This window comes from Olea europaea, chromosome 4 (genome assembly GCF_002742605.1).
Source record: "Olea europaea var. sylvestris chromosome 4, O_europaea_v1, whole genome shotgun sequence".
In the NCBI taxonomy this organism is placed as follows: Eukaryota; Viridiplantae; Streptophyta; class Magnoliopsida; order Lamiales; family Oleaceae; genus Olea; species Olea europaea.
The window spans coordinates 10,709,414-10,732,331 of record NC_036240.1 but is presented as its reverse complement, the minus strand read 5'-3'; the positions used below and the strand labels follow the sequence as shown (position 1 = coordinate 10,732,331).

Genomic DNA, 22,918 nt, shown 5'->3' with positions numbered 1-22,918 from the left:
TGGGGGGGGGGGGGGGTTCCATTCACTAATTATTTCATACCAAATAAGTATGAACTTATTTATTTTAAAACTTTCTCGAAAATCAGATGGTTACGGACTCATTCGTAATATCCACGGAATAGAAGATTCTTCAACTCTGTTCTCTCTAAGACATTCTAGAGAATTTAGATTTACAGAACTACATTAAAAGGCACTTTTTCTTTACACTTCAAGTACTTCGCCAAAAGATAGAAAAACATGCATACTAATAAACATTTTAACTTACCTGTTGAAAGGACTATAGTGTCCTTGGCACGTCCTTCGAGAATAATAACACCTGCAGAATCACGGCTTCGTCCTATAGAATGATGAGGACAAATCCAGCCAACATCACCTGTATTCAGCCAGCCATTTTCGTCTAATGTTTGTTTTGTTGCGAGCGGGTTCTATTTTATCATTTCCAAAAGAAAAGGTAAATAACTTTGATATAGAAGCTACTCAACCTAATTTAGCAGTAGTAGCCCTCATACATATGTATATAATGCTCAACACCATGTAGATCACCTGAGGACCTAACATTATATTTGGTAAAAAACATATTTGGGCAAATCAACATGATATGGTTCAAGTCATCAAGTCACTTGGGACTAACCAGTATATCTATAAATTGAAATAAAATTGAGGATCGCATGGAAGACAACTACAAGATGCATATGTTACATGGTCGATGTTGTTGCTGTTATTTCTGTTATGTTATACAGCAGGTTTGCACAACATTCTTTAAACAATATATATTTTCGGATCACAAGGTGGAAACTGAGCATGAAGGTTGTTAAGTTTATCAAACACACCAGAATGACTGCAAATACTTATCTCGATAGACACCATTTGTAGTTCAAGAAGTAGAGAAGATGGACACCAGTAGTGAAATCAGTAGAATATAATTTTATCAAATTTTTCTGCAGGGTTTTGAAGCAAAGTCTAATGTCATGTTTGGAAAGTGTTCGTAAACAGTTTAGATAATAAATGGATAGAAACGAGTGGTGGACATGTGGGTAGTACTTGTGGGTTCTTGAAATGTATAGATAAAAAGAAGCCTTAGTGTTCATAGAAAAAGAATCCAATGGCAGCGAAATGTTAAGTTTGTGCCTCCAGTTCGCATCTTCCACTTAACAGCAGATCAGATGTAGGTTGATTTGTGCATGAAAACCTAGCTATAGTGTCACAAGTTCAAATAAACGAATCAATGTCTTTAACTTGTCCTAGAAGTATGTTAAACCACCTCATTTAAGAGCTTGAGCCATTAGAGAGGGAAAAAAATTTTAATTTAAGCAAGTCTTCCACGTGTCCCTCACATTCACACTGAATTCATTTTTCATATTCGAAAGCATGCATAATTTTCATAAATGGGTGGACTTAAACTCATGATGTTTGTTAATTTGATACTATGTTGAACCACCTCACCCAAAAACTTAAGCTATTAAAGAGTGACACACATTCATTTGACTTAAACCTAAGACAAAATCTAATTAAATGCATATGAATGATACAATCTTTCATTTCTGCGTTACTAATTGAACTAAAAAACAATATATGGTAGAGAGATTGCAAGATTCATATACTTGAAAAAAATATTGCAGCTTGCCACCAGAAACCATTCACGAAGGAGGCATAGCCATTGAAAAAGAAGGGTAGGGGATTGATGGCCTAGTCTAAATCAGAAATTTGAATTAATACAAGAATAATGACAAATAACGAGAAAAATATTGCTACATTACATTCATGGATCTAAAATATCTAGTTATATAAATTCAAAAGTTATTTGACAAGAAGTAGAGCTTCCAAATGTTACCTCGTAGTAACCCTTCATCACTTGTGGACCCCTAGCTTTAACAATGCCCTTTGAACCATAAGGAAGATCTTTGTTTGTTTCTGCATCTACAACTTTTATTTCTGTATGTTTGAGAGGATGCCCAATTGAGCCAAGAACCTTCAAATGATAAGTTATGACACTGTCAAGTAACATACTATACCAAAAAGAAGATACTGTAGAAATACATTCTGAATATTAAGAGTTGAAACTGACAAGAATTTAGACTGTTCAAAAGAAGTGAATTGATCAGCTAAGACCGATTTCTATGCTTTAGAAATCCACACAAGCCTGGTTGTTTGTCTTCTTTTGAAGAGGAAGAAGATTTAAAAGGAGTTACACAACGACAATATAGATAGTGGCTACGTCAAATTATTAACTTATATTCCATAGTGGGTAATCTGCCAGGGAGCCTTTTTGATAGAACCCTGCAACTCGAGTGACAAATATGGCAAGAAAAGAATAATGGAAATTGGAAGAACTTAGGCAATTAGCTAGAAGAAGAAGAAATTACAAGTTCCAGGGCTATTAGAGAGGCCCGGTCTCTCCCCTCTAACAGAATTCCCAGTGTTCAGATGATCCCAAACAACCCACCACCCTACACATTTATTGGAATTCTCCTAATACATGCTATTACTCATTTACCCCTAACTGAAAACTAGTTGCAACTGAATTATGCTCCTTTCTGCTGACTGTGCATCAATCCTTCTTCCCTCTCCTCGTGTAAGTAAATCGGATTGGGGGCTTATCACTTTTCTCCTGAATATATTCCATTAATTTCTAACCATTTGTTGATTGACATGTAATGACCCAGGGGAAATGAAGTGAATGAAGACCCAGATAGCTAAGGAATTTGAAATCAAACACCTAGGGAAGCTCATGGACTCACCTTGGGAGGAAGTTGCACACTCTACTCAAGGAATAGTAGACCCACAACAGAAATATATTCTGAATCTTCTAAAGGAGACAGGAAATGGTTGAAAACTGACAGGGACTCCAATAGAACCATCTTACAAGCTGAAGGAAAGAAAAAGCACTTGGTGGACAAAGAGGAGGATATAGTGTTAATCCTGGAACCTACATGAATGTCATTTGAGCCAAGTCATTAATAGACCAAAGGTCAACATCAGGGTACTACACTCTCAAGAAGCAATCAGTATTGGTGATGGCAAAGTCCAGCATTCAAATGAAATTCAGGTTTATTAGATTGAATGATGTTACAACTATGTTTGGATTTTCCACCAAAACTCTTTTGGATACGGTATATCATCGTGTACTTGACCCAAGGGATAACGAGAATCGCACGTGGAATACGTGAGTTGCTTTGGATAAGTAACCTTGGAATCAACTTCATTGTGGCAATAAGTTAGCAAACAATTTGCACACAATCTAATCCACCTGGAAGTGAACCAACAGTTTATAAAAGAATAACTTGAGAATGGACTGATATGTAACTCCTTGCATACCTACCAAGGGCCTACTAGCTGATATTACAAAATGGGTTTTCCGCTGGGCCATTCCAAACTCCTAAGCAAGCCAAGGATGAGAAATATCTTCTCCTCAGCATTGGCATGATAGTCGAAAAATCTGCCAACTTGGGTGGTGGATTTCTAAATATTTTTCCAGTTCACAAGTTGGATCTATTGCAAAAGCAGTATATAGAATTTCCTAAGATTCTTCCTTTGTTACAATATTGTTCACTTTTTTCTATTTTTTATTGAAGAATACAAGGCATTACATATTCTGCATAATTTGAATTATGCAATTGATAATGCGGAGATTACTCTCTGATGAAATCACAATAATTTTATAAACGGGTTTAGGAATTATTTATTTCTATAGTTAGAGTAGTTATTAATGGATTGATTGATTATTGTAATCTTTAGATTTGGTAGGCAAATTTTCTTTCCTTTTATTTTTCCCTTCTTTGTATTATAAAAGGGACGATGTATAGCTCATATTATAAAAAGAAGAATATTATCTTTCTCTTCATGGTATCAGAGCACAGACTCGCCCCCTAACCAGCCAAAACAATGACAGAGGCCACCGCCAATAGTAGAGGCTCCACAATCTTTGACTCCTTCAATGGCGAGTCAGAAACTGTCTCTGCCATAGGCTTGGGAGAAAACTCATCATTCCAATTAACGGTTGAAAAATTGAACGGGAAGAATTTTCGAGAATGGGCTCAATCCATCAAGTTAATTATCGATGGAAAAGGAAAATTAGGGTACCTCACTGGGGAGATAACGAAGCCGGCCTCAACCAACACGGTTCTTCTCCAAAAATGGAACTCAGAAAACATTAGTGACTGCTTGGCTGATAAACTCCATGAAACCCACCATCGGAAAGACGTACTTGTTCCTGCCCACTGCAAAAGACGTATGGGATGCAGTCAGAGAGACATATTCTGATTCCGAAAACTCATCCCAGATTTTCGAACTCAAAACCAAACTCCGGCAAACCAAGTAAGGCGACCGAGATGTGACAGAGTACTACCCGGAGATGTCGACTTTATGGCAAGAACTCGACTTGAGCACCGAAGAGGCATGGGATTGCGCAGGCGACAGTGCTCGATTCAAGAAAATGCTGGAAAACGAAAGAGTTTTCGAATTCTTGGCCAGACTAAACCGCGACCTAGATGAAGTGAGGGGACGAATTCTTGGCCGGAAACCCTCAACGTCGACGAGGGAGGTGTTCACGGAGGTCAGGCATGAAGAAAGCCGGAGAAAAATCACGTTGGAGACGATCGGAGGGGCTTCAGGCATGGCTGGCTCGACTTCTGCGATTGAGTCTTCGGCCTTACTGTCAAAAGGGATTGGGTCGTCTATTGGGCTGTCCAACAGTGAGCCGAAAGTCAATGGATTGGGTCTTTTAAAATATGGTCCAGGAAATTCTAATTTTGGGTCAACAAATGGGTTTGAGAATACGGGCTTTTATTCAAAAGGAACAACAAATAGGTCAGACCCAAGACAACAAAAAGGACAACCTTGGTGTGATCATTGCGTAAACCAGGACATAACGAAGACACGTGTTGAGATTTGCATGGAAAACCAGCCAACTGGAAGCCAAGACAAAGTAATAAATACCGTGGAAATCAAGCATCAATTGACCATCAGGGAGGAAAATCCAAGGACTCAAGTGGTGCATTTAATGCCGAGCAGATGGAATAGCTCTACAAAATGTTTTCTAGCCTACAATCATCAAGCCAAATCGATAACCCGTCAAGTTCACTAGCGCACAAAGGTAACTTTTTGAGAGCCTTAAAATCTGTCACTCAATGAAAAACACCCTGGATCATTGACTTAGGAGCCTTGGACCACATGACAGACTCCTACCATTTATTCTCATCTTACTCGCCATGTGCAGGTAATCTCAAGGTTAAAATTGCAGATGGATCTCTCTCCACCATAGTAGGAAAAGGGACTATTCAAATCTCTGACTCTATAACCTTGGAATCTGTTCTTCATGTTCCTAATTTGTCTTGCAATTTACTGTCTATAAGTCAGTTATCAAAATCCTCAAATTGTTCTGCTAAATTTTTTCCATCTTACTGTGTTTTTCAGGACCTATCATCGGGAAAGACGATTGGCAGTGCTAAGGAAAGTGAAGGACTCTATTACTTTGACAAGGCAGATGTGGGTAAACAGTGTCAAATTAAAATTTGTGATTTTGCGTCTGTCCTTAGAAATAGCGAAATTATGTTATCGCATTTTAGAATGGGACACCCCCAACTTTCAATACCTAAAACGTGTACTACCTTCTATTTTTTTGAATAAAAAGACATTTGATCTTCAATGTGAAATTTGTGAACTTGCAAAACATTAGTGTACACCATTTCCAAAATCCGTATACAAACCATCGAAACCATTCTCCATGATTCATAGCGATGTATGGGGTCCCCCACGGATTCCAAATCGTACTTACTCTAAATGGTTTGTTATATTCATTGACGATCATACTCGAATTTGTTGGATTTACCTACTAAAAGATAAATCTGAAGTTCAGGGCGTGTTTGTCAACTTCGTCACTATGATTCAAACGCAGTTCCAAACCCAAATCCAGATCTTACACACTGATAATGGCACAGAGTATTTCAACAACATCTTAGGCGACAGAACACATGGTATAGTCCATCAAAGTTCATGCATTGATATTCCCCAACAAAATGGGATTGCTGAACGAAAAAATAGACATATATTAGAAGTCGCCCGTGCCCTAATGTTCACTACAAACATGCCTAAAATATTCTGGGGGAATGCTGTCCTTACATCCATTTACCTCATCAACCGAATGCCTAGTCGAGCCCTAAATTTCGAAACTCCCATCCAAAAATTTTGGAAAATTTTTCCAACTTCTCGTCTTAGCTCCAATCTATCCCTACGAGTATTTGGAAGTACTGCCTTCGCACATGTCCATCCCCATCAAAGAAACAAACTCGATCCCCGGGCAATTAAATGTGTCCTAATTGGCTACTCTCCTACACAAAAGGATACAAATGCTATGATCCCTCCACACAACGAACATTTGTGAGTCTTGATGTCACTTTTTTCGAAAATAAAATGTACTTTGAAAAAACCTCTCTTCAGGGGGAGATCTTAATAGAAGATCGATTCTTTGATTTCAGTCTCTCCTCTCCTGAACCTTCTCTATTTATCCCTCCATCCAATGCTAATACGCCATTAACAAAGGAAAATTTGAATACAGGGAGAGACGTAGAAAAACAAAAGGATAAGGAAATATTAGTTTACTCACGAAAGTCAAAATCAAAGTACATAGAGAATCTCACGACTGAAGCACCAAGAGAATCAGAACCGATGGTAGTTCCACCTCAGAAAGTATCANTATATGGACTCAAACAGTCACCAAGAGCATGGTTCGATAGATTTGCAAAAGTGTTGAAAAATCAAGGATATCACCAAGGACAATTAGATCACACTATGTTCCTGCGGCAGTCTGTAGATGGTACTAAAACTATTCTGATTGTATACGTTGATGATATCATTCTGACAGGAGACAACAGAACAGAAATGGAAAGACTAAAAACAAGTCTTGCCACTGAATTTGAAGTAAAGGACTTGGGATCAATGCGATATTTTCTGGGAATGGAAGTTGCTAGATCAAGACGAGGGATCATTGTATCACAAAATATGTTCTCGATCTTCTAACTGAAACTGGCATGCTAGGATGTAAACCAAACAATACACCCATAGATATTGGAATAAAAAATGGCAACGAAGGAAATCCTATAGAAATAGACAAATATCAAAGATTGGTTGGAAAACTAATTTACCTATCACACACCAGGCCCGACATAGCATTTGCGGTAAGTTTGGTAAGTCAGCACATGCACTCTCCAAAGGAAAGTCACTTAGAAGCTGTCTATAAGATATTCAGATATCTCAAGGGTTCCTCAGGAAGGGGGCTATTCTTCAAAAAGGATGAAAGAAAAGGAGTGGAAGTCTTCACAAATGCAGATTGGGCCGGATCAACAAATGATAGGAGATCTACTACAGGTTACTGTACATTTGTATGGGGAAATCTAGTAACCTGGAGGAGCAAGAAACAAAACGTAGTTGCCAGAAGTAGTGCCGAAACTGAATTTAGAGCAGTTGCGCAAGGAATATGTGAAGGACTATGGTTAAAGAAGCTACCTAGAAGAACTATATGTCACAATAAAGCCACCAATCAAACTTTATTGTGACAACAAAGCAGCTATCAACATCTCTCTTAATCCAGTTCAACATGATCGAACAAAACACGTAGAGGTAGACAGACACTTCATAAAGGAAAAAGTTGAGGAAGGAACCATTTGCATGACTTATGTTCCTACGCAAGAACAAACTGCAGATATCTTCATCAAGGGACTATCAAGATAGAAATTTGATGATTTCATTTTCAAGTTGGATATGATAAATATTTATGATCCAACTTTAGTGGGAGTGATGAAATCACAATAATTTTAGAAACGGGTTTAGGAATTATTTATTTCCATAGTTAGAGTAGTTATTAATGGATTGATTGATTATTGTAATCTTTAGATTTGGTAGGCAATTTTTCTTTCCTTTTATTTTTCCTTTCTTTGTATTATAAAAGGGACGATGTATAGCTCATATTATAAAAAGAAGAATATTATCTTTCTCTTCACTCTCATAGATGGTTCTAGATCTGAAATAAACAAACAAATATCTACTTTGAAGTTTCAACGGCAGAAATAATCAATTCTTGTATCCCCAAAAACAAAAGTTGATTTGGCTTGCACAAAGTTGCTTGTAACTTTCCTAGAGACAACTTATTAGACTGGCTTAGCTCTTGATAGCAGTTCTATTCATTCAAATATTCACACTGATTTTTCTAGGAAATTTTGAGAAAAATTTATAGACATCTAAATTAAAAATAGTTCAAACCAAATATGCATTGGCCTCGTAAATACTTCAAATTGCCTTTTGAAATGTGACCTTGCAGCATTAACAATGTCAATTTTGCTATGCCGATAACGAGGTATTGTATTGGTGAGTCCATTTTAACTATATCAGCTGATATTTTAGCCAGCGGCACAACGCTACATGATTATATAGGATGGTAACACGTTCCGACCCAATTATTTTCCACATTGCCCATGGATGTTTAAACTATGTCAACGAGACTGTTGAAGTATTTCAGATACCTTTTATATTCTTCTTTGAATAGAAATTTCATTGCCCTAATGGAACAAATACTAGAAATTCATTGATTCTGAACTCATTATTAGAAGGGAAAAGATGCAGCAGTTCATTGATTTTAAATGCATCATATATGATTAATTGATTATTACATTACAATTTGGTCGTCGAGCAGCAACCACAGGTGATGATTCTGTTAGACCATATCCATTCTGAACTTTTATTTCAATAGCCTGCAGTATCAGATCAACAGTAAGATGAAGAATCATACCCTTTTCCTGCCATAGCTAACAAAGAATGAAGAAGCTCCTACCTCAAAGAACTTGTCCACATGGGATGGCAAGCTACCACCTCCACTTATGCCAGCCTGCAAAATTATCGAAGGAATTTTTTTAGTCATTTGTGTCTAATAACGGTAAGAACTTTCAAAAATGAATTGGAAAATGGCACATGCATAGAAGTATGATACAGAAATGCCAAACCTTTGAAATACCAATAGCAGAATGAATTTTACTGTAGACAATTTTCTTTGCCAACATATGCAATGGGTACAATATTGCGGCAGCAATCCTTGCCCACAACCAGTCAAAAACAGAAACAAGGAAGAAAGGCTGTTCTGGATTTTTTGTAAGACATTTCCCCTAGAAAAAAGAACAAGCTTATTAATTAAGTGTAAAACATAAGAATGAGAATGAGTTTTAGAAAAACAGTTAATTAAAATTAATTATGAGATCTTGATCATCTCAAAGAGTGCAAGGTCTCAAAATGGTATTGCATGGAGATATCTTGGGAGATGACTTCAGGTCAAATCCAACTTACGTTTTTAATCGTAATGATCTATTTTTACATTTTGAATGCCCAAGTGACATGTTCCTAAGTTGGTTCCTTCTCTTCTTTTCTTCTTTTCCCCTTTTCACAGTTCTACTTTAGGTCACGACTAAACGGTCCAAACCCCTTGGGTCCACTGTAGCCGCTCCCTTTGTCTCTCTCCTTGTCTTCCTCATTCTCACATTAACTCCATGATAGTACCATTGAACTTACAATCTCTATTGGCTTCCAACAATTCACTGGTGTCCACCAGTATATATTATTTTGATTGCCTGCTGTGCAATTCAGGTTTTTACCAGCATGCATTAGTATCTTGTATAGCAACTTAGATGGTGCTACCCTGAGTGATTTCCTTGAATGACTAATTACCCTCAGCTATTTTCAGATTAACAACCCAGCATTTGCAAAGAACATTTGCAAAAACTCAGCAAATCACCTTTGAGTAGTTCACATATACTGGAGACCACTTCGCTCATTTGGAGGAAAATAAATGTCGTTTTATACTTTTTATTTTTATTTTTTTGAACTAAAGTACTATTTTAATATAAAACACATAGGTTGGTGCTTTGTTTTTACACACTTCAACCTCATGTAAACTCCTCAAAAAACTTATCCCATATGTATTATGGAATTAGGTGCACGCATCTTGTTTTTCTCATTCCACTGTATCAAGGATGACCCATGTCTTAATGTCCGAATTACCTCACCCTGAGTTTATTGGTCAATCTCTCTTAACTTTACCCATTACACTAGTCACATTACTTTTTAAACCAGTGAATCTAGTGGTTTTAATAGATGATTTTAAAGGAATGAAGGGATCATGGATTTGTAAATCTCATGCTAACAGAGAGATCGTACACTAGCTTTCACTGTTATTCTGAGTCAATATGATGAAGTCTGCTCTAGTATTAAGCCATTAAAGTTAAACAGGTGGTCTCATGAAGTAGTAAACCTACCATATAAAAAAGGAGAATTTTTTTTAAAAGTTGCAAGTGAATGTGTGAATACTATAAAATGTGGTGCAGCACCAAAGTTAGGAAGACCAAAGCGTAAAATAGATGTCCACAAGAATCTCTTAGCAATGTCACCTGGTTAGAAGGCGTTAGGCACCATTAATTTTAGAATAGTTCGTTAATCCCCTCTTTTTCAGAAAAGAAAAATTTAATCATATTTCAAAAGCTCAGATAATAGCCTTAAATGAGGGTTTATCAGAAGGGTTTTCATATACTACAAGTAAGTAATTCCTCCTATTTGAAACAACATGGGTTCTTTTAGATTTATGAAAAAGAGGAGGGCAATCAAGCTATGTTAGAAACAGAAAAGGGTAATCTTGCTGAAATTCGGTATCTGTATCTCATAGGTGCCAAGACTTGTACCAATCAAAATTTCAAAAACCAGCTCCGATATCATCTTAGATCATATCCTTGTCTAATGTTTAAGCCAAAAGAAGATAGAATGTAAACTTTATGATAAAAACAGTGGGATTTCAAGATATTTGGCTGCGATTTAATTAGAGAAAGAGACTGTCAAAATACACGAATCTTCAATAAACACACATAAAGCAAAGAAAAATTAATATTCTATCAAAACAGCATATTATCTCATCAAGGGACAAGAGTTCGTATGCCCACAAAAAACTTAAAAAGACCATTCACTAAAAGTTATGCCATCAAAAAATACAGAATTATGCCATCAGAGATAATTATCTTCAGCAAAAAAGACAGTGGTCAATACAATGGGATACATCTTATAATACAAAAGAGAAACAACATGCATACAATTATCAGTATAGTGATCTTTAATTATAATGTTCTGAGCAGATAAACAGTTAAAACAAATTCTGGAAAAATAAAGAATATGATTAGGATTCAACCTCATAAATTCGTTTAGACTCCATATATGCTAAACTGATCCTCAAGAATAGAAGAGAAACAAGTTTACGTACAGCAGAACTCATACTAAGTTGCTTCTGAATCCCTCTGCAAACTAAAACAGTGTTAATGATATATAAACAGTAATGGAATTAATCAAGTTGAAAAGGTATAACTATGAAACATGGGATCTAAAAATGGCTTCACTGTGCAAAATAACATAAAACACATTTAGCACCGAAAGAAAGTAGTGTAAACCATAGACGTGAATATCTCTACAAAGCATATTATAGACCTTCATAATTGGAATGACACAAATAAAAATAAAAAGTAACAAAAACTCAAACCAAAAGAAATAAATATCAGGTGAATGCATAAAGAACAATGTCACTCTTACATCTTTTTGGAGGTAAACTTCCTGTTCTATCGTTCCTCTTCTTATTATAATAACCCTCTTTCACAACTTGCAACAATGTGCTGAAAAATTATTGCTTGTCCCAAGATATGCATGGGACATTCATATAATTAATGACTTGCAGTGCATGATGAAAGTAAATACTTACAGGCAGTCAGATTTACCTGTAAAGCGTCTCATACACTAATGGAACAGAAATCAGATAATGAGGTTGATAACATTGCAAATCTTCCTACAATTGAAGAAATAAACTGATCAACTCTTCACCTTCACAATCAAACAACAATTAATTCATTTTTGCACGAACTTTTTTCTTTTGGTGAGGTCATGACCACAAAATTAAAAGGATAGAAGTAAAGCAACTCCTAATAGGAAGGGAAATAACATACCTTCAGATTTTTTATTGTTGTGTATACTTGCTCAATTCCATGGGTAAATATGAAATACTCACAAGCTCGTTCATATGCATGCCAAGGTGGAAGCAAGCTTAGAAATCTGTCCCCAGGCATGGCAGGTACAATGTCCCACATATTTTTAATCTAGATAGAAGCATATACATGGTCAGACAAGGTCCTTAAGAAGGATACATCATACAAACGACTAAATAACATAAGCATTAGATTTTTCCCCGCAGGGGGGTACGTCTGAGTCCATATGGTCATTATCAAGAAATCACACGTATAGCAAAAGTTCTTCTCAGCAAAGAAATACATGCTCCTCTCTTTCATGCAAGAGGAAAATAAAAAAATACCTTTCAACAGATGGAGAACACTACATTAAAAGATCCAAATGAAGTGGAAATTTCAACAGGCATAGCTAACTTCATTCTCTTATAGTCCTACCAGATCCCCCAACTCCATTTCACAAAATAATAATAATAATAATAATAATAATAATAATAATAATAATAATAAATAAATAAATAAAAAAGGAAGAAGAAGAAGAAATCTTTGGCATAGTCTATTAGAGATAATAGAATAGAATAAACATTCAACCTGGTGAAGTAGATTCTCGTGTGTGAGCATAACACCTTTGGGATTCCCAGTGGTACCACTTGTATATACAAGCGTAGCAACATCATCAGAGCAGATAGTTTCACAAATATATTGCTTCCCTGAAATTAATGTCACTAGTCAGCAATGTCTTCCCCTTGCATCCTTCCAGATACATAACAACAGATGATACAACAGATGATAAATAAAATGTTCATCGTTACTAAGTTAACCATAAATAAATTGCTTCCCTGAAATTAATGTCACTAGTCTGCAATGTCATCCCTTGCATCCTTCCAGATGCATAGCAAAAGATGATAAATAAATTGTTCGTCATTACTAAGTTAACTTTTATATCAATATTATCATTTAGTAAACACTAATGGAAATCTTATTTGTGCCCAGTATGTGCAAATACCATGTGATCAACCTCATTACAACATCAAATGGAACTAAACTAGAAATTGTTCAAAAAAAAAAAGCTTGCAACTATAATACCAGTATTACAAGTTTCAAAGCTTTAATTTGACAACAAATAATTGAAGAAAAAGAAAAGAAAGGGCATTCATGAAGAGAAGAATTGAGGGCAAAGAAGAAAATCAATTTATTATATATTTAAAGGTGTGTATTACAATGAATAAGCTCTCTGATTATAGAACAAATAATATAAAATCAATAAAACTTCTAATAAACTAGAATTTTATCAACATATTAAACTTAACCTAATCTTATTTAAACACTAAATTAAAATTATATTTAAACTTTATCTCTATTAGAATCATTTCTCCTCAACTGAGATAACTTGACTTGGAGAGGTAGACTAGAGCTTCATACTTCAAGGAGGCCGATCTTTTGTATTGTATTGATCAAGTGTCAGATGTAACATACTGAATTTTTAGTTCTAGTTGAATTTAAATTTAGGACTTAAGTTCACTGTTATTAAAGTTTAATGACCTTATTAGTTATTGGACAATAGTTTCAGGACCTAAGTGTAGAATTATTTCGGAAGTTAGATAATGAAAAGATAAGGACAACCTACACTAATAGAAAATTCTTTACTACTACCGATACCACATTTTAAACTTCAGACTGCTCATTATACACATCTTAAAAAACGTTGATATATGTAACATAAATTTCTTGCCTCTAGAACCCACCATATCACTTTATTGAGCACCCTATTGGCTTTTCTAAAAGGATACATACATAAATCATGTTTCTTTTGTCCAAACTTTCTCATCAATATTCCGAAAGGTAAATAGCTTCAATAATACTCTTACATAATGCTGATCTATTTCCCTAAAACCATAATACATTTGAAATAAACCTCAATCTCTTAATCATCCTCTACCACAATTTTCGAAGAGTAATACCTGATTCACTCAACCTTGAATATTTCCTTTACTTTTGTAATAAGGCACCATAATACTCTTATTTCATTCGTCTCGCATTGTTTTAAAATTTAACATCTACTGGAATAATTTGTCAACAATAACAAACCAACCTTACTAAAACACTAGAACACTTAGCTTTGAACTCCATAGGATGAATTATTTTTATTATTTTCATCATCTTCTCTCCCTCACCTCCAAGAGCCGAACTCTTCAAAAAGTTGATCATGACATAATAAATGTTAAACAAAGTAGATATGAGCCCTAAAATAAACAAAAAGAAAAGAAAAACAACCCAGGAATTTCTTTATGTAAGTTAATGAAATATTTCATAATCTAGTATTAACAACTGTCAATTTGCTTAATGTCTTTTTCGTAAGTATTGATTTCAATTTATAGAGTATTACATGTTATATAAGGAAAATAATTACAATTGGAATCAATCCCAGGTTCTTCCCAAATTCTATGCGATTTGACTTACCTATATAAGGAAAGAATTGGTTAATAGATATCTGATAACAACGTATTATAATTAATATTTAATCTACCCAGTCCTACACCTTCTGGCACTAAAACTTGGTGGGATTCAACTAACACCTTGCATGTCAAAGAAAGCATGTAAGATTTCATGGAAAGGCATAGCTTGACTAAATAAAAAATTGAGTTACCACTCTTAAAATGATTGATTGTTATTCTGTTAAAATCAAGTGCGATTAAATATAGATCTATCACTTATCAACCGTACTGAACAATTACTGCAGAGCAACTTACTGGCATCTTCAGAATGAAGCAAAGCCATATGACTCTCTTGACCCATACTTGTTATCTCATTATAGCCATAAATAGGAATTTCTGCTGTTGCTACATCTTTTATGCTTGATTTTTCTCCCCACAGTAAAATGACAAATCTTATAGTAGCTCGGGCATGAAAGGTTTCTGAAATCTTGTTGTACAAAACAGGATCATCCACAACCAGTGCCACACTACAATTATAGCAGTAATACATCAAGAAACAATGGATGCTAGAGCAAAAACAATGGACATCATTTTTCTCATAGATTCACCACCTTCCAATATAAGCAACCCAAAAGGGTGAAAATATTCTTCTACGGTAACAATGATGAATCATTGCCTAAGACATTGCATGAATCAAATAAGATGTTTCCCCCACAGAGAGGTGGGAAGCATTGAAGTCTCGCATCATATAATAAAATCATTTTGCATTTATATCCTGTATTGTCCAGAAGCATATACCAAACCATTTCAAAAAGTGACACCATATTGCTGCATATCTAGTCATAGTATATACATTTTAAAGAAGATTAGTTAAGCATACCACTCCATTACTATTGCAATTGTTCTTATTACTAATGCAAAATAGAAGTGGTTAAATTAAGTTGACATAGTGCCACAAAAAACAATTTGTTGAATTTGCCAGATATCGATTTCAAAAAGCTTATTCTCAATTGCGAAGTTTAAAAAGGTCAGATTTTATGAGATATATATTAGAATTTTGACCACACTAATTCAACTTTTTCCGTATATAAATTGCATAGATTTGGTAGTTGCCATAGAATTAGGATTTTATTTTATTGTACAGCAAAACTTTCCTAAATTCCTTTACTGTAACACACTATAAATTATATCAGTACATGTCGGGAAAGATCATTCAGCACAACTGACATGGTATTAGAGCCCCGAAATTTTCCTTGAGCATTTTTTTTCGTGGTTTCCTGCGCCATTGGCAGTCGCTTCTTGTGGTTTCGGTGCAGTGGGTGTGGAGTCAAATTTGTCGATTTCTGCGGTCGATTCTTGGTCGGTGTCAACCATCTCTAATGCAATCTAAAGGGTCTCTTCGTGTTTGCAGCATAGTTGTTCAGTCTCGATCTCGATCGAAGCTAAGTTACGTTTGCAATCTCAGTTTCCTCTGGGTTCTTCGATTTTCGGCAAGAAATCGAGGTTAGTTTGCAAATCATGGGTTCTTCATCTGCAGATCGTGAGTTCTTCGTTAAGGTAGGAGTTTATCTGTGATTGGGTTCGGGAGTCAAATGTTTCTTTGGCCACTAAAATTTATATCATGTTGCGATTTACTCACAATATTTCATTCATTGTCCTAGTGACCATTGAACTTTGCTCCATCCATCTCCACGGAGTCAAATTTGTCGATTTCTGCGGTCGATTCTTGGTCGGTGTCAACCATCTCTAATGCAATCTAAAGGGTCTCTTCGTGTTTACAGCATAGTTGTTCAGTCTCGATCTCGATCGAAGCTAAGTTAGGTTTGCAATCTCAGTTTCCTCTGGGTTCTTCGATTTTCGGCAAGAAATCGAGGTTAGTTTGCAAATCATGGGTTCTTCATCTGCAGATCGTGAGTTCTTCGTTAAGGTAGGAGTTTATCTGTGATTGGGTTCGGGAGTCAAATGTTTCTTTGGCCACTAAAATTTATATCATGTTACGATTTACTCACAAAATTTCATTCATTGTACCATTGAACTTTGCTCCATCCATCTCCATCACTCACCCAATGCCAAACATAAATAAATGTGTTGACGTAAACCACGGGAAATCCAGCTGGCCGGTTAAATCCTTTCATGTGTTGAGTTAAGTGCCAATGCATCTTCCACGTCAGCGAAGTCGCTCCAATGCGTTTAACCTTGCATGACTTTACCTTCATCATATACAAGACTTAACAGGTCTCCAATTCATCCCAATCGTGCAAATCAGATTTATCTTCCCAAATCACAAAGAACCCTATGCATCTTCCTCAAATCATTTGATCCCCACCGTCACCTTAAGAACCCTATACATCTTCTCCAAATCATTTGATCCCCAATGGACACTCTTGGATTTTTCTTATACTTAGAGTTAGTACACCACATCTATTCCTTTACAAGAATACTGCTGAGATTGTTCTCTTGTTAGTATATGTGGATGATGATATTATCTTCGAATCTGATTACACTCTTATTCAGAAGTTTCAGCAACATCTCCACTCGGTTTTTCATATGAAAGACTTCAGTTATCTCACTTACTTTCTTGGCTTGGAGGTTCATTTAGCACCACATGGTATCTTCCTAAATCAACATAAATACATTTAAGATTTAATTAGGTTGGCTAATTTATCTGAAGCCTTCTTGGTTGATATTTCGTTGGAGCTTAATGTTAAGTATCGAAAAGACGGGGGTGATATTCTACCAGAGCCTACTTTATATCGGAAGTTGGTGGGCAGCTTCATTTACTTCGCTACCACATGTCCGGATATTTCCTTTGCCGTTCATAGTGTCAGTAAATTTATGGACACACCTTGTCATCTCCATCCAGTAGTTGTCCGCCGCATTATTCGATACCTCATCAGCATTCCTCATCGTGGTCTATTTTTCCCTAGGGGATGTCCATTAAGCTCACCACTTATTGTGATGCTGACTAGGCTAGCTGTCCTGATTCTTGTTGATCTACTACTAGGTATTGTATTGTGAATTCAGAGAAATTCTTTATTCTCTTTTTATTGAATAATTAAATTCTAACTACATCCTTTTATAGTATACAAATAAAGGTTAAACAAGGAAAGATAATATTCCTAAATCAATCCAAAAATCGCCTAAAATTTTCCTAATTACAAGAATTATAATTTTCCTAAATTGACACCGCTAATAAGGAAAGTTGGAATATTCCGCATAATCGGGATTTCAACACTCCCCCTCAAGTAGGATTGTAGATATTGATCATATCCAATTTGTAAATGAAATCATCGAATTTTGGTTATGGTAATCCTTTGGTGAAGATGCCTACGATTTGTTCCTGTCATGCAAATAGTCCCCTCTTCCACTTTTTCTTTGATGAAGTGTCTGTCCACCTTTACGTGTTTCATCCGATCATGTTGCACCGGGTTGAGAGAGATGATGATAATAGCTTTATTATCACAATACAGTTTAATTGGAAACTTCATTGCAACATGTAGTTCTTCTAGGAGTTTCTTCAACCATAATCCTTCACGTATTCCTTATGCTACTGTTCTAAACTCTGCTTCAGCACTACTTCTGACAACTACATTTTACTTCTTGCTTCTCCATGTACAAAAGTACAATATCCAGTGGTTGATCTTCTATCTTCTGTGGAACCTACCCAAACTGCATCTGTGAAAACTTTCACATCTTTCCTTTCATCCTTTTTGAAGAATAATCCTCTTCCCGGTGAACATTTGAGATATCTGAGTATTTTATAGACAACTTCTAGGTAGACTTCTTTCGGACAGTGCATATGTTGGCTTACCATGCTAACTGCAAAAACAATGTCAGGTCTAGTGTGTGACAAGTAGATTAATTTACCTACTAGTTGTTGATATCTGTCTGTGTCTACTGCCTTGTCGGTATTCTCAATTTTAGTCCCCACATCAATCGATGTATCACTGGATTTACATCCAAGCATTCCTATTTCAGTTGAGAGGTCAATAACATATTTTCTCTATGATACGCTGATCGTCCCTTTTGACCTAGCTACTTCCATTCCTAAGAATTATCGCATTTGTCCCAGATCTTTTACTTCGAATTCAATGGCTAGATTCTCCTTAAGCTTCTCTATTTCAACTGTTTTGTCTCCTGTCAAGATTATGTCATCAACATATTCAGTTAAGATTATCTTAATTCCATCGCCGAACTGTTGGATGAACAGTGTGATCTAACTGTTCGTGTTGGTATCCTAGCCTTTTTAGCACTTTTGCAAATCTGTTAAACCATGCTCTAGGTGACTGCTTTAATCCATACAAAGACTTCTTGAGCTTGCATACTCGATTCCTTTTGTTTACTTTGCAAAAACCTAGTTTTATAGTCATGTATACTCTTTCTTTCAATTCTCCATTTAGAAAAGCATTCTTATTGTCCAGTTGTTGGAGGGGCCAATTCAAGTTTGCTGCTAATGATAGGAGTACCCGCATTGTATTTAATTTTGCCATAGGCGCAAATGTTTCTGTGTAGTCAATGCCATAGGTCTGGGAGTATCCCTTCGCAACCAGGTGTGCTTTATACCGTTCTACTATCCCGTCTGATTTATATTTTAAATTGAAGACCCATTTGCATCCAACTGATTTTTTTCCTTTTGGTAGATCCATTACTTCCCAAGTTTCATTGTTTCTAATGCTTGCATTTCCTCCATAACTGCTTCTTTCCATTTTGAAATTTCCAAAGCTTCATGTATATCCCATGGAATTTTGGTACTGTCAAGATGAAAGGTAAAACTACGAAATCCTGTAGATAGAGCATTATATGACATGAACTTTGAGATAGGGTGAAGAGTACATGATCAAGTTTGTTTCGAGTGTGATGGGTTGATTAATATCTATTGATTTTGGCACATCTCTGGTGTCAAGAGGCTCTGGAACTATCATTGGTTTCGACTCTTTTTGTGTTTTAGGTGTAAGGTACTCTTGATGTCTTGTTTTCGGTTTCCTTGAATAAATAAGTATTTCCTTGCCTCTTTGTTTTTCTGCATCTCCTCCCTGGATTCAAGTTTCCTCCTGTAAATAGCACAGATGAACTCATAAATGGCATGGACTCTAAAGGGTGGAGGTCTAAGTTTAGGTACCGATCTTTCCTCAAATTCTACCTCAGAAGAGAGGTTTTGCTGAAGTATAGAATATTTTCAAAGAACTTGACATCAAAACTGACAATAACTCTTTGTGTAGAGGGATCATAACATTTGTACCCCTTTTGAGTAGATAAGTATTCGAGAAGGACACATTTAATAGCCCGAGGTTCCAGTTTATTTCTATGATCGGTATGAATATGGACAAATGCGGTACACTTAAATATCTTGAGAGGTAGGTTTGAGTTGAGTCAAGAGGTCAGAAAGAACGTTTGAAATCTTTGGAGAGGTGATTCGAAGTTTAAAGTACGGCTAGGCGTTTGATTGATTAGATAGGTGGATGTTAAGATAGCATCGCCCCAAATACGTTTTGGCTTATTGGAAGTAACATTAAAGCTCTAGCAACTTTTAAGAGATGTCTATTTTTTCGTTCGGCAACCCCATTTTCTTGAGGGGTTTCAACACACGAGCTTTGGTATCCCATGAGTTTGGAGAAAATCCCCCAAATTTTTGTTGAAATATTCAGTGCCATTATCTGTGCGAAGGATTTGTATGTGCATTTGGAATTGAGTTTGTATCATTTAATGGAAATTGATAAATACATCAAATTTTTCTTTCAATAAATACACCCAAAAAATTCGAGTGTTTTGTATGATTTCGATTAGGAATGCATGAGGGACCGCAAACGTCACTATGAATCATAGTAAATGATTTTGAAGGTTTATATGTGGATTTTGGGAATGGGGCACATTTATGTTTAGCAAGTTCACAAAATTCACATTAAAAGTTGACTAATTTTTTATTCTGAAAAATAGTAGGGAATGCATGTTTCAAATATTGAAAGTTAGAATGTCACAATCTAAAATGCTATAGCAAGATTTCACTATCACTAAGAATAGATGCAGAATCACAAACTGCAGTTCGATATTGCTTACTCATATCAACCTCGTCCAAGTAGTAGAGCCCCTCACATTCCTTAGCACTGCCAATCGTCTTCCCTGATGATAGGTCCCGAAAAACAATGTGAAGGATGAGGTTTTCGCGAGTTAGCTTATAGATAGCAAATTACAGGGTAAATTAGGGACATGAGGGACAGATTTTAAAGTTATAGAGTCAGATATTCAAATACTCCATTTTCTTGCGATAGGTGAGAGTAACCCGTCAGCAATCTAAACTTTGAAGTCACCTCTACAAGTTGTATATGACGAAAATAGGTTGAAGGAGCCCGTCATGTGATCAAAGGCTCCTGAGTCAATTATCCAAGGATTTTTAAGTTCGGAGGTAGCACTTAAGACTTGTAGGAAATTACCTCTATGAGCTAGTGAGCTCGAAGAGCCAATTTGGGAAGACTGATCGGATTGTTGAAGACTCGAGAAAATTTTGTAGAGTTGCTCTATCTGTGTAGGATTGAAAGTACCGCCCGAGTTGGTAGTTTGATGGTCCATTGTCCATTGAAGTTTGATAACCTCAATTTCTATTATTCTGCCTTGGTTTCCAATCTGTTGGTTTTCTATGTAAATCCCAACAAGTATCTTTCTTGTGTCCCGATTTACGACAATGTTCGCACCACGGTCGTCCCTTTTGTTGTTTTGTGCTTGGTCCATTAGTTACACTTCTTGAATATGGGCCCCCACCACCAAATCCAGTATTAAAATTGCTAGGCCTATTATTGGAAATATTAGGCCCATTATTGAAAAAACAGCCGGTCCAGTCCCTGAATTAATTTCACCAACACCGGGCATATTTCCATATTTATTATCACCCGATCTTGGCTCAATTTTGAAAGACCCAGATTTCTTCGTTCGCAGCCCAGACATTTCCTCTTCTCCAGCATCGTCTCTTCCAACATTCAGCATCACTCGCCTTCGATTTTCCTCCTAGTGGATCTCTGAAAAACTTCCCTCGTCGACGGTAGTGGTTGCCGCCCTAGGATCCTTCATCTGATATCATCTAATTCCTGGTGAAGGCCGGCCAAAAATTCAAACACCCTTTCATTCTCCAATTTCTTCCTGTAGCATGCGTAATCAATCGAACAATCCCACTCTTCCTTTGTACTCAGGTCAAGTTCTTACCATAAAGCCACCATGTCCATATAATATTCCGTCACATCTCTGTCTCCTTGTTTGGTTTCCCACAATTTGGTTTTGATTTTGAAGACATGGGAAGAATTTTCGAAATCTAAATGTCTCTCTAACTGCGTCCCACACATCTTTTGAGGTTGGTAGGAAAATGTACGTCTTCCCAATGGAGGGCTTCATGGAGTTCACAAGCCACGCGGTGACTTGAGAGTTTTCTAACTTCCATCGCTGTAAACGTACAACATTAGTCGTGGGGGGCTGCTTCGTATCACCAGTTAGGTATCCTAATTTACCTTTTCCATTGATTACAAGTTTAATTTACTGAACCCATTGTCTGAAATTCTTCTTTTTTTTTTTTTAATTTTTCTATGGTGAGTTAGAAGGATGAATTGTCAATTCCCCCCAAACCCGTTGTGTGAATGGCTTCGATTTCACCATCGTGAGATTCGAAAGTCATTGACTCCTTACTGATGTCGACGATGTCAGTCATCGGCTTTTACACGGCTTGCTCTGATACATGTGAATTTAGAGAAATTCTTTATTCTCTTTTTATTGAATAATTACATTCTAACTACATCCTTTTATAGTATACGTATAAAGTTTAAACAAGGAAAGACAATATCCCTAAATCAATCCAAAAATCTCCTAAAATTTTCCTAATTACAAGAATTATAATTTTCCTAAATTGAAACTGCTAATAAGGAAAGTTGGAATATTCTGCATAATCGGGATTTCAACATGTATCTTTCTAGGTAATGCTCTCATTTATTGGAAATGTAAGAAATGGGATTGTGTTTCTAAGTCTTCTACTAGGGCTGAGTACTAAGCTATGTCTGCCGTATGTTCTGAGATTGTACGATTGTGCGATCTTCTAGCTGAACTTGGTGTTTCCCACTCACAGCCTACACCTTTCCATGGTGACAACACTAGTGCTATTTAGATTACGGCTAATCCGGTGTTCTATGAACACACCAAACATATTGAAGTGGATTGTCAATATATCTGAGACGCATATAATTCCAAAGTCATCGCTTTCCCTCGCATTTCCACTACTCAATAGGTCGTGGATACTACATATCTTCACTAAATTCTTGACTTGCCTTCATCATAATTTTCTCTTCAGCAAATTAATGCTTGCAGACACATCAGCATCAATTTGAGGGGGTATTAGAATAGGGAAATGCTTGGGAAACAGGGGGTTGACCGCCTCTTGACAGAAAAACCCCACAATAGGTGGGGGGGGGGGGGGCCCCTATTTTC

General features: G+C 36.3%; 1 protein-coding gene and 1 long non-coding RNA gene across 5 annotated transcripts in view; one reads left to right on the top strand and one right to left on the bottom strand.

The window, feature by feature from the left end:
- Nucleotides 1-14: 14 nt before the first annotated feature.
- The window catches only part of LOC111393616 (probable acyl-activating enzyme 16, chloroplastic), a 25,705-nt gene continuing 2,801 nt past the window's right edge, over nucleotides 15-22,918 (bottom strand). Inside the window, exons 1-12 of one of the 4 annotated variants that reach the window (XM_023019232.1) lie at nucleotides 15,658-15,786; nucleotides 14,777-14,988; nucleotides 12,618-12,736; nucleotides 12,012-12,161; nucleotides 11,787-11,854; nucleotides 11,605-11,684; nucleotides 11,210-11,322; nucleotides 8,991-9,149; nucleotides 8,822-8,875; nucleotides 8,661-8,741; nucleotides 1,832-1,969; nucleotides 15-425 (exon numbers count right to left, since the gene is read on the bottom strand). In XM_023019232.1, the coding sequence (XP_022875000.1) occupies nucleotides 171-425; nucleotides 1,832-1,969; nucleotides 8,661-8,741; nucleotides 8,822-8,875; nucleotides 8,991-9,149; nucleotides 11,210-11,322; nucleotides 11,605-11,684; nucleotides 11,787-11,854; nucleotides 12,012-12,161; nucleotides 12,618-12,736; nucleotides 14,777-14,988; nucleotides 15,658-15,674 (1,446 nt within the window). In that variant the 5' untranslated portion in view covers nucleotides 15,675-15,786 and the 3' untranslated portion in view covers nucleotides 15-170. Of the gene's footprint in view, nucleotides 426-1,831; nucleotides 1,970-8,660; nucleotides 8,742-8,821; nucleotides 8,876-8,990; nucleotides 9,150-11,209; nucleotides 11,323-11,604; nucleotides 11,685-11,786; nucleotides 11,855-12,011; nucleotides 12,162-12,617; nucleotides 12,737-14,776; nucleotides 14,989-15,657; nucleotides 15,787-22,918 lie in introns of those variants that run through there. The other 3 variants (XM_023019231.1, XM_023019235.1, XM_023019233.1) reach the window with 3 other exon arrangements.
- The window catches only part of LOC111393618, a 2,483-nt gene continuing 925 nt past the window's right edge, over nucleotides 21,361-22,918 (top strand). Inside the window, exon 1 of the long non-coding RNA XR_002702457.1 lies at nucleotides 21,361-21,937. This is a non-coding gene — a long non-coding RNA (uncharacterized LOC111393618). The remainder of the gene's footprint in view (nucleotides 21,938-22,918) is intronic.